This window comes from Stegastes partitus, unplaced genomic scaffold, assembly GCF_000690725.1.
Source record: "Stegastes partitus isolate 25-593 unplaced genomic scaffold, Stegastes_partitus-1.0.2 Scaffold2070, whole genome shotgun sequence".
Classification (NCBI taxonomy): domain Eukaryota; kingdom Metazoa; phylum Chordata; class Actinopteri; family Pomacentridae; genus Stegastes; species Stegastes partitus.
The window spans coordinates 39,477-57,129 of NW_007579801.1; the positions used below are offsets into that span (position 1 = coordinate 39,477).

At 42.0% G+C, this 17,653-nt stretch overlaps 1 protein-coding gene across 1 annotated transcript; it reads right to left on the minus strand.

Annotated features, from left to right (window-relative positions):
* Window positions 1–8,159: 8,159 nt before the first annotated feature.
* On the minus strand, window positions 8,160–17,473 carry cox7a2l (cytochrome c oxidase subunit 7A2 like). The gene is made up of 3 exons (XM_008303800.1): window positions 17,319–17,473; window positions 11,024–11,158; window positions 8,160–8,503 (listed from the first exon to the last, which is right to left on the minus strand). The coding sequence occupies exons 1-3, from the start codon at window positions 17,388–17,390 to the stop codon at window positions 8,363–8,365; spliced, it is 348 nt and encodes a 115-aa protein (XP_008302022.1). The 5' UTR covers window positions 17,391–17,473; the 3' UTR covers window positions 8,160–8,362.
* Window positions 17,474–17,653: the final 180 nt, after the last annotated feature.

Genomic DNA, 17,653 nt, shown 5'->3' on the forward strand with positions numbered 1-17,653 from the left:
TCACCTGGACAGGTAACCAGTCTATCACAGGGCTACACTTAGAGACAGACAACCAAGCACACTCACATTCACACCTACGGACAATTTAGAATCACCAATTAACCTCAACTTGTTTCTGGACTGTGGGAGGAAGCCGGAGAACCCGGAGAGAACCCGTGCTGCACGGGGAGAACATGGAGACTCCACGCAGAAAGATCCCGGGTTTCCTTACCAGGACGTGAACCAGCGACCTTCTAGCTGCGAGGCAACGGTGCTTACCACTGCCCCACCTTGCACCCCTATTTCAGGAACTATTTAAGATAAAAGCAGGACATTTCTCATTGTGCCTTTGATTCAGAATCTGCAAGTACATCAAACAGACTCGTATGATGGGTGAGTTGAAATATGAACAAAAGAAAAGTTAAAAAAAATGCATAATGCAGAAGTCAACCAGAGATATTATCTGAATCATATGTGGTTGCATGTCACAGTAATCCAGAACAAAACATACAGAATACTTCTAAATGTGAAATACGTGGAACTGACTGAGCTGGTATGACAAGTTGTGCCACAAAAACAACAATCTTCGCCTAATCCGAGTGAGAAAAACGCAATTTTTAAATGCAGCATTCTGAATCACTGACATGACGAGAGACGGCTGAAAATTTCATGCTTTTATCTTTAATAGTTCTTGAAATCAAATCAAATTTTTATGTCAGAAAAAAGTGCTGAAAGCAAGTCAGCAGACTTTTTTTTTTTTTTTTTTTTCGTGTTTTTTTTTGTGGAAATCCTGTGAAAAGACCTCAGCGAGTGTCAACACTGCTGGAAATATGAGCATGAAAGAGTTTCTCTAAATTGTGTTTTGACGGGAGATGTTAAAGGCTGAGTTAGTTACTGCTCTCACACGACTGTTAAAAGTGAGACTAATGAAGACACTGTGTTTTTAAAGTGTCAGCTGTTTGAAGTCCTTTTTTGTGAACTCTGGATTTTGTGTCAGTAGGGAAATACACGAGATATGAAACACACGTGAACAGATGTGTACATAATAGAAGCAACCGGTGGGAGTGTTTCTATGGTTTTTCTATAAGTAGTGCAAAGATGTAAGTGTGCATGATGAAAGTGTAATGATGGCTTACATGCATATAGTCATTATAAAACCAGAGAGGGCAGCTCAGAGGCAGCTATCATCTTGGACTCTGATATTCAATTTGCTGTATTGGCATGTTAGCATCGTCGTTATCAGCATTATTATGAGCACTTGGCTCTAAAAGCTGCCGTATCTAAAGACGGCCGCACCGTTTGTTGGGTTATTTTGAGAAACATTCGTCAATTTCCAATTCCAATCCCACCCAAACATGAAAACCAAAGATGGATAGCAAAACGCGAGGTAAATGTCTTAGAAATAATGAGTTAGAAACAAAAAAGAAGCAATCCAATTCAGAGAGACAGAACAAAAGGATGGCTCGCACCGAAAAAATCAATGTCAGCAGCGCGCCTCCACTCCGTCTTCTTGCTTCGGCGTTTACGGGAGAAACACATGCACAGCTGAGGATGCACTTTCCCGTCCTATGTTTACGTCATTTGTTGTGCAGCAACTTTCCCCGACTGTTCGGACATCTTCCAGCTCTAGTGTCTCCTACGATTAAAAGTTGTAGACGGAACACAAACTGGAGACGTGTGATGTTCACAGCATAACAGCGAATCTCAACCCAGGATCCATTTGGACGGCATTAACATTACGGGGGAGGTGGGTGATAAAATATTCCATATGGTTCGTGGGGATTTGATTCATCAGACCAGACCAAATTTAACAATTTTGCAAAAATTACAGGATGCATGATAGACTATTATTATGCAGGGAAATCTGTTGACATTCAGCTATGTCTGATTTGAGGAGCTTAAGTTTTTCGAATTATAGTGAATTACAGTCAATCTAATTAGTGTTTTTGGACAAGAACTTACAAAAAAAAAAAGATGTCAGATGTAAATTCAGTTTCTACAAAGCACTGGCAATAAAATAAAAATATAAAACATAAAATAAGTAATTGCATCAGCATTCAGCCCCTTCAAGTCAGTATTTAGTAGACGTACCGTTGTCTGCAATCACACCAGCGAGCCTGTGGACAGGTTTTAATCAGCCTTCCACATATGAACACTGCAGTTTCACCCCATTCTTCGTTGCACAGCGGCCCAAGCTCCGTCAGGTTGCACAAGGACTGTGAGCGAACAACCTTTTTCAAGTCCAGACACAAATTCCCACCTGGATTAGAGGTCTGCTCTCTGACTCAGTCATTCCAGAACATCCACCTTGTCGTCTTAAAACCATTTCCGTGTAGCTCCGGCGGCGTGTTTCAGGTCATTGTCTTGATGGAAAACAAACCTTCTCCTAAGTCCCGGTTCTCTTCAAGGAATTCGCTATACTTGGCTGCATTAATTTTACCCTCTAGCTTTACAAGCCTTGCAGGGCCTGCTGCCGAGAACCATCCAAACACAATGATGCTGCCACCCCCATGCTTTACAGTGGGACGTGGTGTGATTGTGATGATGTGTTTGGTGTCCACTGAGCATACATTCTGAAGGCCAACAAGCTCCATTTTGGTCTCATCAGTCCCAACAATCTTGGTCCAGGTGAATTCAGAGTGTCCCACAAGTTTTTAATAAGCTTTTTTTCAACAGGAGCTTCCTCTTTGTCACTTCCCATAAAGCTCTGACTGCTGGAAACCAGACAACAGTTGTAGTCACAGTCTGTCACGTCTCAGCCACTGAAGCTCCTTCAGAGGAGTTTTATGTGTGTCTTATGTCTTGGTGGCCTCACTTACTAGTCCTGTACGGTCAGTGAGTTTTTGAGGACGGCCTGCTCCATTTCCTTCAATTTCTCAGTGATGGATTGTTTTCCAAGGGCGATTCAGGGATTTTGTTTTCTATTTTTTTTGCATCGACCCCATCACTTATGCCTCTCAATAACCTTTTCACAGAGCTGCTTGGAGTGTTCTTTTGTCTTCGTGGCATGGTTACAGTGTGGAGTAATGATTCACCAGTGATTCAGGCGTCTTTATGCTACAATCACTTGAGACGCGTTCGTTCCACTCAGATGATCTCGGCCTTTGGGTCACGAAACACTGACGCCTAATGCCGCTACGTGTATCATCTGGCTCCGCTCGCTTTACATTGATCTATTTCGAGGGGCGACTCCAATCAGAAGGCGGTTTGACAGGATAGATGAGTTCTTCATAGACAGTAAACAGCTTTCTCAACGAGGGATTCAATTTTCAATTTTCCTCTGTCAAGTCACACCCATCCTCCGTTTAACAGCCTTCTTCTCACACTCGTCCTCCCCCTCCTCACATCCCACTGGCTTTCTGTGTTGTTGTCTCTCCTTTTGCCCCAGTTTCCTGTCTTCACACTCTGCCCGCCGGTGTGTGTGTGTGTGTGCGCTTCATTAACAGTTGGAGTGCCGCGTTGCCACGTCGTAAACAGGTGATTGCAGAGCTCTCGTGTCTGTCCTGTCTGCTGCTTGAAGAGCAACAACAAAAGGATTCACCGTTACTGAGGGAAGCTGAAGTGGGCTGCTGTGACGCAAGACGAGGACGAGGGAAAACAGAGGGTCAGCGTGAAGGGGCAGCTGAAGGATTCCAGGTACAGGGTTTGTTAACGAGGAAAACAGGACATCAGGAGACTCTGGTTAAAAATCAATGTGTGCATGTAATGATTGTGGGCTACTCAGTCAACAGGGACCTTCTGCTCCACCAACACTCACTGGCTAATAAATTATAGATTTTGAAAGTTAAGTTCGATATATTACATACTTTCTAGTTTTTAGGGACTTAATTTGGATCCACTTTAAGGATGTTATTTAGCAAATTGAGGCCATGTTGGATCACTTGCTCGCTATTTCAGGAACTATCCATCCATCCATCCATTATCTATACACCACTTAATCCTCATGAGGGTTGTGGGGGGCTGGAGTCTATCCCAGGGTGAAGGCAGGTTCACCTGGACAGGTAACCAGTCTATCACAGGGCTACACTTAGAGACAGACAACCAAGCACACTCACATTCACACCTACGGACAATTTACAATCACCAATTAACCTCAACATGTTTCTGGACTGTGGGAGGAAGCCGGAGAACCCGGAGAGAACCCGTGCTGCACGGGGAGAACATGGAGACTCCACGCAGAAAGATCCCGGGTGTCCTCACCGGGACGCGAACCAGCGACCTTCTAGCTGCGAGGTGACGGTGCTAACCACTGATCCACTTTGCAGCCCTATTTCAGGAACGATTTAAGACAAAAGCAGGAAATTTCTCATTGTGCCTTTCATTCAGAATCTACAAGTACATCAAACAGACTCGTATGATGGGTGAGTTGAAATATGAAAAGTCTCATCTATGAGCACACATTACACAAAAAAATGCATAATGCAGAAGTCAACCAGAGATATTATCTGAATCATATGTGGTTGCATGTCACAATAATCCAGAACAAAACATACAGAACACTTTTTAATGTGAAATACTTGAGCGGGTATGACAAGTTGTGCCACAAAAACAACAATCTTCGCCTAATCCGAGTGAGAAAAATGCAATTTTTAAATGCGGCATTCTGAATCACTGACATGACAAGAGACAGCTGAAAATTTCCTGCTTTTATCTTTAATAGTTCTTGAAATCAAATCAAATTTTTATGTCAGAAAAAAGTGCTGAAAGCAAGTCAGCAAAGTTTTTTTTTTTTTTTTTAAGAATTATCTCTGAAAGCTTTTGATAAAATTTCACAAACACCTTTATAAATATACACATTTTATGCTACAATAATTTTTAGGCAAATTCGAGGTGGTCGAGCAGAAAGTGCTTTAAAAATGGAATTGTGCTTTTTTTTTAGGAACACATTTGTGGCACCAAGACGATAAGTCCTACTGACTTTACTTTCTACAACAACAGATGCTAGTTTTCTTTTTAATCAATCTTCAAAGCTTTTGATTCCATTTCTGGACTCTAATATCTTTTATTTTAAATGCTTCCAAGCCAAAACTTGGGACTCACTCAGTCTGGTCTTGTAACAGAGTCTTAGCTTTACGTTCGGAGTCGTCAACTGCCAGCAATTCAGCTGCACAAAATCAAGAAGTGGGTATAATAAAAGTAAACCACTGGACCGTGTTTCCATAGTAACAAGCCACAACATCAGCTGACGGCTCAGTTTGTGGTTGGTGAACATTGTAAAGGCTTCATGCAACGGACTCCCAGAGGTGAATCTTCGGTTAAGTCACAGACATGAGCTTACATTTCTTTGGTGATGCTCCTGCCATGTCTACAAATTACAAATCTTCTCTTTTATTCGGTTTTCAGCAGCGTAGCGCGATACATTATGGGATGGATTGAGGTGAAGTGCCTGATCTGAGGTGTTCAAAGCCATACAAGTGTGTGGCTCTCTAACTTTTCATTGCCTCTTTGTTGCATTGACCTCCGAAGCAGTTTCTATTTTAAACAAACAGTACAAGCAGAGCAGCAAATCGGAGGAGGAAGAGTTTCCAGCCTTCAGCCGCCGGGCATCACGTGATCCGGCCTCATCACAGCACAATCAGTAGACAAAGGAGCGCTGAGAACATCAAGGTATAACAGCTTACAGCCCTTAAGCTGATGATAATGGCTCAGAATCTTTTAAACACCTTTTCCGCTGCATATAATCTGGAAAAAGAGATTTTCTCGGATACCTTCGGGTCAGAAAGTACATTAAGAGAAGAAGAAAAAATGGAGGCACGTAAGAAATAAATGGGAAATGGATGACAAAAGAAAATCCAGCCTGGGGAAATTTATGAATGCTTGGTGTAATATACGGCAGACGGAGTAAGAATCTCAACTTAAGGCGCTGTTGAAAGAACATTATGTTACTCCAAAATTAAAATGTAGACAGGGAGACTTGCAGGTGGACAAGCAATGATGTGATATTTGAGCTTATGCTTTGGTCTGCAGCAATGTTTAGGTGGATGAGACGTGTCACAGTGACATCCACATGAAGGCCAGGACTCAAGGTTCCCAGCAGAACATCGCTCTGTAACAAGATCATCAGCGTTTTAGTGTCGTGTCTGATCGGTGTGTGACAAAATGGATAAATATCGCACAAAACACTCACACAGACACGGCTGCACACAAACTGTTGAAGGCACAAATGGCCTTCAAGACAACAATTTATCTCAAGACCACAATATGATCGATGCATAAAATCCTGGAGTGTATTTACACAAACGTTTGCACCTTGTATTTAACACTGAACCTCCACGTTTACATGCAACACCACCTTGAATGTACCTTTTGCAACCAGAGGTGCAACATCAGTGAAGCTACTTGCAGGAGCAGATCAGGAAACTCTGTTCTGTATTTGGTGTGAGTTGGTCTCACGTAAATGTGTTGATTGGCAGTTTTTACCTGTAGGTAGGAACCTTTCTGTCTCGGTAGGGTTTCCAACAGGAAGGGGACAAACCAGTTTCTGACTGCTGAAAGCTACCGTATGTATAGATGCTGATTTGGAAATACGCACTTGGATGTAAAATAAAGAAACTGTGTGCATCGTGAAGCAATAGAAGTTTGACTTTGACTCATCAGGTAATATAGCGCGTCAGCTTCCTGTCTGGAGTCCCTCAGTGGTTTAAAGCGCTGGCTGAGCCTCTACAGCTGCTGGTAATATCGTTCTTAATACTCACTAAGCTATCCCACTGTTTCCATAGATACACTTGTACATCGGATTGTTTTTTTTATATATATATTTAAGGATTGCACATCTCCTTCTGTACTTTATAAACTGTTTTCTAATCTTGTGAATCCACTGACAGGATTGTTGCTTTTTTTCATTAACTGAGCACTTTAATAGAAACGCCGCTCTACCACTGGACAGGTCCTTCCTTTGCTCTCGAAACAAGCCTCAGCTATTGATGCCATTGATTCACAAGACGTCGCCAACATTCCCAGAGGTGTTTTACTGGATTTAAATCTGGTAACTGAAGAGGAAAAATTGTCCACTGAACCCATTTCCATGCACATGAAAGCAGCGAGACTTTTGCTTTTTGCCACTTCTTGCTGGAAGAAGCGGCTAAACAATAATCTGTGGCATTTAAACCATTCTCAGGCTCAAACTACGCCAAGTAAATACCCCTCCTCCCCTCCCCTCCCCTCCGACACTATGATACCACCACCACCAGCCTGGACTGTTGACACAAAGCAGGTTTGGGTCCACGGATTCAAGCTGTTGGTGCCAAACTGTGGCCCTACCATCTGCAGCCTCGGCAGATCAAGATTCCTCGAACCAGGCTACGTTTTTCTGTCCGTCGTCAGCTGTCTGATGCGGCCACACATTTCTGTTCTTGGCTGACGGGAGCGTAGCCCAGCACGGTGCTCTGCTGTCGGGCATGCTGCGCGTTCCTAAATGCTTCTCTGCTCACCACAGTTGTAATAAAAAAGAAAGCGTGTCAGTCTAAGTTAACGCAGCCTATGTGTCAGCTCCAACCGGTCAGCCACACGGCGCTTTTTTTCTTTTCTCACACCGTTCTCGCTTCACTCTAGAGACTGCCGTGCTGAACATCCCAGGAGGTTAACAGTTTCAGAAATACTTAAACCAACCTGCCGGGCACCAAGTCAGACCTCATTTGGATGTTTCATGCGAACATTAACGGATCTCCTGCCCTGCATGCCAAGTAAACTTTCTGCTTCTTCTCACTACAGCTACTTAATTAGATATTGACTATCTTTACACATATTTAGGATGCCTTTAGGTAAAACATCCAAGTGTTCCTGCTTGAAAATATGAGGTGCTAAAGGACAAAACCGTACAGTAAGACGAGAGGGAAAAGGCAGCCGATCTTCTGATGAGACGGTGAGGAGCATCTGACATCACACCAGGACCCACACATATAAATACCGCATGAGGCAGTATTTAAGCCATGTGAGCAGCAGCCATGTTCCAGATGGGGTGTCTCCGTGGAGCTCACTCTCACACACACGCCTGTTGAAAACTGTGAGCGAAGAAAAAAAAAAAAAAAAAACTATCTTTACATGTCCGCCTCTTCTCCGAGAGAGATGACGGCGGCGCTCTCTACTCTATAATTGGTTTCCTATATGATGCCCATCCATCTGTTGGTTGATCACTTCGGTACCACAACAGACAGTATGGAGGAAAAAAGACTTGAAGCATCTTTTACCTTTCTTCCCCTTAAAATTTATTACATCTTTTGTTCAAAGAAGACAGACATTAGAATTGTGATCAATGGTTTGGCGCCATGATGGCAGTAAATCTCATCGAAAAAGAGTCCCAAGAGATGGCGTGGCGAGGGCAGATGGAGACTGTGAATGCTGGGTCGGTTAGAGCGGCGGCACGTCGGACGTGTTCCCGGGTTGGTCACTTTTTGTTGGGCTGGGCTGCGATGTAAAGAGCCACCAGACAGTAAACGACGCCTCCTACGGTGAGTGCCATGGTGGTGCGGTACAGTAGCCGGTCGGGAACGCCGCGCTTCAGGTGAATGGGGATGCCGTCTGACTTCTGAGAGCAGAGGAAACGGGAGGGAGGGAACAAGACAGAAACACAAGAAAGAAATTTATTGTAGGTAAATGTACAGAACGACGGGCCTCAACATTTGAATTGACCTGATGCTACTGCGTTGATGCTACGTTATAATTAATGTTGCTTCAGGAACCATGACTGCAGCTGACATATCAAGTAGTTTTTGCAGCTTAGAGGGAAAAAAAAAGAGCAAAAATAGAGACGGAATCGACTGCCAATACGCGCACATGGGAGAAGTTTGCTTTCAGGGCGTTCTGCCTGCCAGAACAGCGTTCTAACACATAGCTAACGTTGTAAATGGGTTTGTTTTAACCCAAACCGTGATCTTTTACTCAACCTAATGCAGTAATCCTGAGCTTATACACGATGGGGCTGTAAGTAACTAACAAGTCTAAAACGATTTCATGTTTCATACGGGGCACAAATCCCACTCTCCTGAGTGAAAGCCTCGTGTTTGAGACATTTATTCACCTCCTCCATACGTTTTTGCTGTCGACACTACCTCACTTGACTTCCTCAAACCGTTCTTCCAGAAATCCCTCGAGGCAAACCTCTCCGAGTTGCGCTTCAGTATTTCTGCTGTGTTTTTTTTAAACTCGAGAACAAAAACATAACCGGTCGGTTTCAGCGACGGTCCTGGAGTTACATTAATTATGAAGGTATAGGAACAACACCAACACATCACATGACATTTTCTTGTTTTTCCCTCAACAAGTGTTTCTAGAAACTTTTTCTCCAGAGTTGTTGCAGAAACTCAATGTTTTCTTCCAATTGAACATTTCTTGGATTGAAAAAAAGCTGCCCCTGACAACTAAAATGACAGTTTAATTAAATAAAAAAGTGTTTTTTGTTTTTTTTAACCAATGTGCGATTTGCCTTGGGAGCTGATTGTTTTTGTTCAAGTGTCTCGCTGGAACACCTGCGCTCCGACGAGAAGTTTTTGTAATTAGGAAATCGCAACAGTCAATACTGCAATTTCCATTTATTTGAGCGATTGTTCTGCCCAACGTCAGCCTCTCTTATTCTCTCCTCATTATTTCTGTTGCTTGCTCTTCAGCGGTGAATGCTGCCGGGGCTCGGGCTGTGGGGGTGGCAGGCAGGAGTCAATTTAGAACAGAGAGAGAAATAACTATCAGTCATCACCTAACGCTAATAAATCTGCTCTGCCTGAAACAGCTAGCAGGTCGGTGAACGCTCATTCTGAATAGTTTTTTTAAATGAGCAGAAAATGACTCAGAGTAAATTGAGAGAAAAGAAAAATTGTCGGAGTCGACCCACGTGTTCATTTTGGGGATAACGATTCTAATTATTGGTAATCAAGAACTACCGGCAACCGATCCACATTAAATGTTATTTATTCACAGCATGTACCAGCAGGGACCTGGTCAGTCATAACTAGGCTTCTGCACTAATAAAGATCACTATAATTAGATGTGCACAGCAGCAGTCGTGGTGATGACGCTGGAGCATCACGTGATGCTACGACGCTCGACTGTTTCCTGTAACATCCACTGATTGGTTGTTGAAAGGTTTGTCTCTTACATCTGCTGTTCTTGTCTATTTTTTTAATCTTCCATCAACTTTACTGCGCACTAAGGCCCACATTTTAAAGCATTTTTGTTTTCTAGAAACTGTCTTGAGGTTCTCTGCGGCTTCTCGCTAACTTAGCACGCTAGCCGTTAGCATATCTTTACCCGATGGCTGGTGCCTCTTGTTCAGCTTTTGCAGGTTGTTGATGACACGCATACTTCAGCTAGCATTAGCCACAGGCCTAACAGCAAACCTCTAAATCAGTGGCTTTCAAACTGGGGGTCGGGACCCCCATGGAGGTCCCAAGATAATTCCAGGGGGTCGTCAGATCATTGTAAAAAAAAAAAAATAATTAAATTAAGCCCACATTTATCAACTAAATGTGTATTAGGGCTGTCAAAATTGAAAGTGTCTTCCCACTCCTTTTGTGAACTTGATAATATTATGATTTGATTTTATTATTATTCTTATTTGCTCTTTTTTAAAATTATTTTCTTTTGTTGTTATTTTTTTTTCCCCGTTCATTTGTTCAAAATAAATTCAATTCATTCATTCATTCAAAAGAAAATTAACGTGCTGATGTAAAGAGATCAATCCGTGGAATAAACTAATTAATTTTTAACGCATTAATGCAGTTTTACTCATGATATATCAAAAATTCAAACTGGGGGGTCACAAACACAAACTGATGTTATCTTGGGGGTCATGGCTCAAAAAGTTTGAGAACCACAGCTCGTAGCCTAGCGATGGCATCACACAAGCGAGTGAATGGGCATTTTTATTTGTGGTGTTTATCATGACTTCAGCAAACGCGCTCGTCTGTCCCCGTCTGTAAACGGTAGCTTTCAAAGTCGATTGGTGCTTACTCATGACAGATAAGAGAGCAGACAGAGCGCGGTGCTGCTTCACAAGCATCGATTATCGGTTCATACAAATAACAAGGCGGATAATCACTCGACCCCTAGTTACCTGGAAAAACTTCTGGAAGTCAGGAACTTTGTTCACGCCCATGTGCTCCACTGCGGTTGCGCCCTCTGTCACCAACTTTGTGGGTGTGGTGAAGATCATGGTTGGGGGTTCTGCTGGCAACGTCGCCTTCAACCCCTGAACAAAAACAAGCAACAGTTCTGTGTTAGTAATACACATGCACCAGAAGTTTATCTACAGCGTTATTAGAGTGCCTGTAATAAGTGTTCGCCGTCCTCTGGCTTCTTCATGTTCCGCTGCTTTGGCAAACCCACAGTTCTGATCCACAGCGAACAAGACGAGGGTTTCTTTTTCCCGCAAACTTCATTTTTAACATTTAACACTTACATAACCAGCTCTACTTCCCCGCCCACCCATTCCAGCCCTGTGGGTAGAAGACCTTGACTTCGACAAAAACAAAAAAGAACAGAGAGAAAAAAAAAAAGTAGAACAACAGATAAATAAATAGATTCAAAGGAAAACATCAGGGAGGGAAGGGGATGCGAGGCAATCAGCCAACCTCGGCATCACGAGGCACCGGAGTCAAGAATTATATGAGAGAAAATAGTATTCAGTGCTTGTTTCTACGCTTTGATGCAGTTCGGCGCCTTTCTCGATGTAACCTTCAAATATGAGGGGTGAAGTATGCTTCCATTTGAGAATAATAAGACGCCTTGGCAGAGAAGTAGTGGAAGTCGAGACCTTTTGCGATGTCTCAGTGAAATTACTGTCGCAGGCAGAAAGTCCACAGCGTGAGGAAGAGCCTGTCAGGGGAGTCCAGGCTTTTGTTTCAAGGGATTTATGGTTAAACAGCATTTTCACTACAATGCAGGTGTTACGGGCTCCAAACAGAATTCAAATTGCGCCTAAAACATCTAATAAATAGAAATGTGAGCTCGGTATGACTGCTGTAAACTGGATTCTACATCGTGTCCAAATTTTGCTGAATTGGAAAACTACTGGGCTGCAAGAAGGTCGCCGGTTCGCATCCCGGTGAGGACACCCGGGATCTTTCTGCGTGGTATCTCCATGTTCTCCCCGTGCAGCGTGGGTTCTCTCCGGGTTCTCTGGCTTCCTTCCACAGTCCAGAAACACGCTGAGGTTAATTGGTGATTCTAAATTGTCCGTAGGTGTGAATGTGCTTGGTTGTCTGTCTCTAAGTGTAGCCCTGTGATAGACTGGTTACCTGTCCAGGTGAACCTGCCTTCACCCTGAGTCAGCTGGGATGGACTCCAGCTAATCCGAGTGAGGACTAAGCGGTGTATAGATGATGGATGGATGGAAAACTACTAGATTTGTATGAATATATTAAAAATATTGATTTTTTTACAGCAATTAGAAACAGAACATAATTTCTTCTGTATGTAATAAAACAAGAGAAATCACTCTGTTGGCTCTCTGCTGAGCTGCTCTATGAATACAGGTGATTACACGAGTGCTCGATTGTTCTTGTCAAGCGAGTTACGGCTCCACTTGGGAGGCTGAATAAGGGCCCGTTTATTAAAGAGCACCTCAAGTAGCAGCTCAGCGTTACAAATTTCAGTTTATTAACATCGAGGCTGATTTTTGTGAAACGCAGTTTAACGTCCTTAAATGATAACATTTTGTTTAAAGCAACCATTTTACACAAATTATGCCCAATAAAGGAGGTCCAAGAATGAGATCGGCCTCTATTTAAAGCTCTATTTACTTTCTGAGTAGTTATTTCCCAACCAGAACCTTAAATCCTTTGATCCACTGGAGCATGTGTAAGATAATTATCCTTACATTTCACAACGGTGTTCCAGTTTCCCAGCAAGTACATACTGCAAGTTTAAAAAAATAAAAAAATCCAGCAGCACGCTGTGGTGTTAATGAAGTCCTCCTTAGTATCCTCTCACTTGGAGGAAGATTCTCACCCACCTTGCTTTTGAAAGTTACTGGGAGACCCATTACCTTGTTAGAGCATGTGGAGGCAGAGAGTGTGGGAGCGGGGAAATTAAATCTGACATATGAAAAAGCAGAGGCACTGAAAGCAGATTATTTTTACTTGCCATTTAAGAGAGGCCTTTACTAAATGTGTTCGCAGCAGGGGCTCATCGTACACCAGAAATACACCGTAGACGTGAGCTCTCCATGTATAATCTGGAGGTGCTCTCGCATGATTTGCCATCACAGCAGGACGTGTACAGAGCGGTGCAAAGTGTGGACGAATAATAAGCAGAATGCTACAAGGGGAACAAAACTTCTGCCTTCGGGTGTCTGATGGGGGGCTTCCCTCCGCTTCACTCAAACACATGCAGGTTAGTCAAACTCTAAATCGGCTGAAAATGCGTCGCTGTTGGTCGTTCTGTCTGCATTTGTTTGACAGACGCCAGGCTTTTTTTCTATAATCGATCTGTCAACTGTGAGGCAGTAAAGGCGGCTACGAGAGGGCAGATGGAGCTGAGGTCACGTGACCAGCTTTCCAGGTGAAAATTGCTCAGTTAGTGGAAAAGGCTGCGGTTGCTATGAAATTACAACCGCTGCTGTAAAAAGAAATTGCATCGACAGTTTTATTACACTATATGAGGGATCAGCGGCGGTGTTTGGACCTTTTCTTTCCCAGCACCGTTCATTCGTCACCTCCAGGCATGACGGGCGCCTGTATATCCAATACGTTTGGTTTGTTTAAATGTTTTTTAATGTATTCAAGAATAACACCAATTAATAAAACTTGAAATAACACATGTACACAGGAGCTTCTGAAATTCAGCTTAAATAAAAAGATAAGCGGGGAAAATGGCTGAAACCAACTAGCTAATATGATAATAGCTATCTTCTACATAGGTAAAGCAGCGCCACAGATCCATCATCACTATATTTGCATGTAACTGAGGATGTCAGACAAGCGGAGGCTCATTTCAAACGGTCATTACCGGCAGTTTGCGCTTGGGCTGAGCAGTTTGGGGGAAAATATCTAATCGGGATTTTTCTGAAAGATTTTGCACTTTGATTTGCACTATCATGGCATGAGAGATCATCAAAAGTGCGACAGTCACACAAGGAAAAACGGCATGAATTCACTAAACCACTGACGCAGCAGTTTTAATGTGTATCCTAAATCGTAGCCCATGTGCTGATTGTTTTAAATCACCATTTTCGATTTAAAACTGCTCCTACCGTGTACTATCTGACACTTGTGGAAAAAAGTGGCGCTAACTCAGCAGCACACTGGTTAACAACACTCGTCAATTAAATGTGTGATTTGCTTCACCGAAGTCAAGAAGGCTGCGAAACGCCTAATAGGATATGCTAAGGGATTTGAAAGGACTAGTATTTGATAATAAACTTTGCACCAGGTTTGCTTGAAAAATATACAGCGTGATTTTCTTTAATCTAATATTTTTCATAGCATCGTCTCTATCATCGCTGGGCTCTACGGTTGCTTAGGTCGGCTGGAAGTCTGAGCCTTTAAAAATATTTTGTAAAAGGAAATTAGAGCTGCAAGTATGAGTCAGGTAATCAATTAGTAAATTCACAACAAAAAATATTGTCCATACATTTTGATAACGGATCATTTGTTAAGTAAAAATGCCTCGAATTAATTTTATTTTTTGTAAAATGTAAAACAAACTGTGAAGTATTTTCTCCCCTTTTCTGACACCTTGTAAACAGAAGAATTAATCAATTAACCCAGAAAATATTCTGCAGAATAATAATTACAGTTAATTATTGAATAAAAAAAAAAAGCTCAAGTAAAAGCATCAACATAAAAATGTAAAAATGCCCTGCAGTAAACCTTCATGAAGGCTCTAATGCTGAGTTTGTGATGGAGCTGTTTGGCTGTTTTATGCTGAAACGTACTGCATTATGTATGAGATGTGTTTCTGTTATTTTGCCAACACGTACTGATATATATCAGTTGGACAGAATTGCAGAAATGCCTGTCGGGATAACACAATAAAATCCTACAGTGTGTGTGATGTGGCTCATTGCAAACAACACAATCTCTTATTTCACCACTGGTGTCTGGAACAAAAAGGAAAATGTGCTGTATGTTTACCAAAACCGGTAGGCTGTAAAAAGATGACAGTTATGTTTATCATAGCATCTTTCCCACCTGCTGCTGTTTGACAATTTGCTAATACAGACTGAGTGCTGCATCTGATGCCTCATATGCAATTTGTTAAACCTGGTTTCTTCACTTTTAACAAGCGGCAAAATGAAACGCACAAACTGTTTTTCTGCGACTGAACTATTCATACTTTTATGTTGATTTACGTGTATATTACTTTCTTGAAGTTTGTTAAATATGCCAGTCAGTGTTTCCTAAAACCCAAGAAAACCTCAAATGTCTTGTTTTGCCCAAAACCCAAAGATATTCAGTTTACTGTCATAAGTGAGTGAAGAAACCAGAAAACATTCAAATTTAAGAAGCTACAGTTAAAGAGTTTTGACTAAAAAATACTCACACCAATTAATTCTTACTGGTTGATGATTAATTTGGTTGACAAATAATCCATTAATTGTTGTTGCTCTGTTGTATATATAGACTTTGTTCTCAAATATTGCTTCTGAAAAAACCCTAGGACCTCAGCGAGACTTCTTCTATAAATAAAGCATAATGATCTACCTAATTTGTCTCCTGCATGTAATTAACCTGCCAGCTGGTTTGACTGGCACGTTACTGGGCTGACTGTGTTTACACAAAGCAAACAGGAGAAGGACAAATATAAGTAGTAAAGCATCTATGATATGTATCGTCACAGTTTGTTTTAAGTACGTGTGCCACCTGTGGGAGCTTATAAATCTGATGTGCATGTTGATTTCAGCTTTTTGAATTTTTTTTAAAATAAAAAATCAAAGTTATTCTACTTTTTTCTGAGTAATTTCATTCTTTAGAAAGCATATTTGAGTTCTCTCTACTTGTAGTTCATTGAACCCACAGTGAGTACAAATATGACAGAAGTCAACAACATCCATAAACTGCTTCAGATTCTGAGGGTTACCACATAAGTGAATCATACTGTCAGTGTCACTTGTTCTGTATATAAAGTCTTAATCTAAGCTGTAATTGAAGCTAAGCCAAAAATGTTGTCCATCCATCCATCCATCCATTCATTATCTATACACTGCTTAATCCTCACTAGGGTCGCAGGGGACTGGAGTCTATCCCAGCTGACTCAGGGTGAAGACAGGGGACACCCTGAACAGGTCACTAGTTAAAGTAGAAGTATGAAGTAGAATAAAACGGAAATACAAGCAGTACTACAACGCAATACTTGAGTTAATGTATAGTAACAGATGTATTTTTCTTCTGACAAACTACCTGTCAAATGTCTCGTGATGTGGGCTCTTGCCCTTGACTGAGCTTGGAAAATCCAGTTGTACTGAATGTACACCTGCGACCTGGAACAACCTGCAGGGCAATTTAAAGTTCGACTTATTTTTATCCTTAAGGAAAAGCAGGCTTTAAATTCATCTTATTATACTTCCAGTTGTTTTATTTGATTCATATGTTTTAAACAATGTACATTTTCTAATTAAGGTTATTAAATATTGTACTGTTATCAAAGTTCCTTATTGTTAGCTGGGTACGTTGTAAATGAGTCCTCCGTACCTTAATGTACGTGGAGTTCTAATAAAGGTTAAATGATTAAGTGACTTCCGAGCTGAGACACAAGAGAGCTTTAAGGTAGAATAAGCCACAATCACAGTACAAAGACCCCTCAGTATAGAGGACGCACAGAGGCGCCATCATAAAGGTCACATCTGGCAGATGCTCTGAAAGGCGATTGGATTTCGAAATTAGCTGTAAAGTCACACTAGGGCCCGAGCCACATATTGGAAACAACCTATTGGGATAAAGGTTAAGTAAAGGTTCTGTGATAAAGCAGTAATGAAACAGGGGACTAGCGCTGTACAGAGAAATTAATGAGAAAGGCCACTACCGCTTTATAATCTGTCTGACATTTTTACAACGTCATATTACTTCATTAAAAGTACAAATTACTTATCTGGAGTACAGAATATCCGAGTCAAATGAAGTTCAGGTGAAGATAACGCGTTAGCTACCGGCTAGCCACGAGGCAAACTACCGCTAATGAGCGTTACTTCTCAACAAAACAAAACTATCAAGAAAAACACCATGTTTAGGAATTACTACATGTTTTTGTACATTTAGTTAACTGTGTCGACTCTTTAAGTGTCTTTAGTTTAGTTTGCAGCCCTGCTACGGACAACACACAGGAACGCTTAATCCAACACAGCGACATCAAGGTCATCCCCGAGAGCTACCGACTCGGTCCTTCACCGACAAACCGATTCCCGGTCTCACCTGAGGATTGTAGGCGGCGGAGGGAGTAGATCCCGTCAGCTTCTGGGTGAAACCGCCGAATTTGTAGTACATTTTTACCGTTGAAGGACGGTGAAAGGTGTTATACACAACAACATCAACCGGTAAGGGCCTTCCTGCTGCGCCCGTCGCCTGAAAGTGACGTAGTAGGGGGGCCTGCCCCAACGATGCCCGTTTAAAAATAGAGTGGCGACCTGGAGAAGGAATTTTATGAAAATATTCTCTAAACAAGAGGTGTTTTTGCGATTTGAACCTATGAGGTTATCCCACCCTCTGCAGTCTCTACATTTTAATGCCACAATTGTACCACTGTCAAC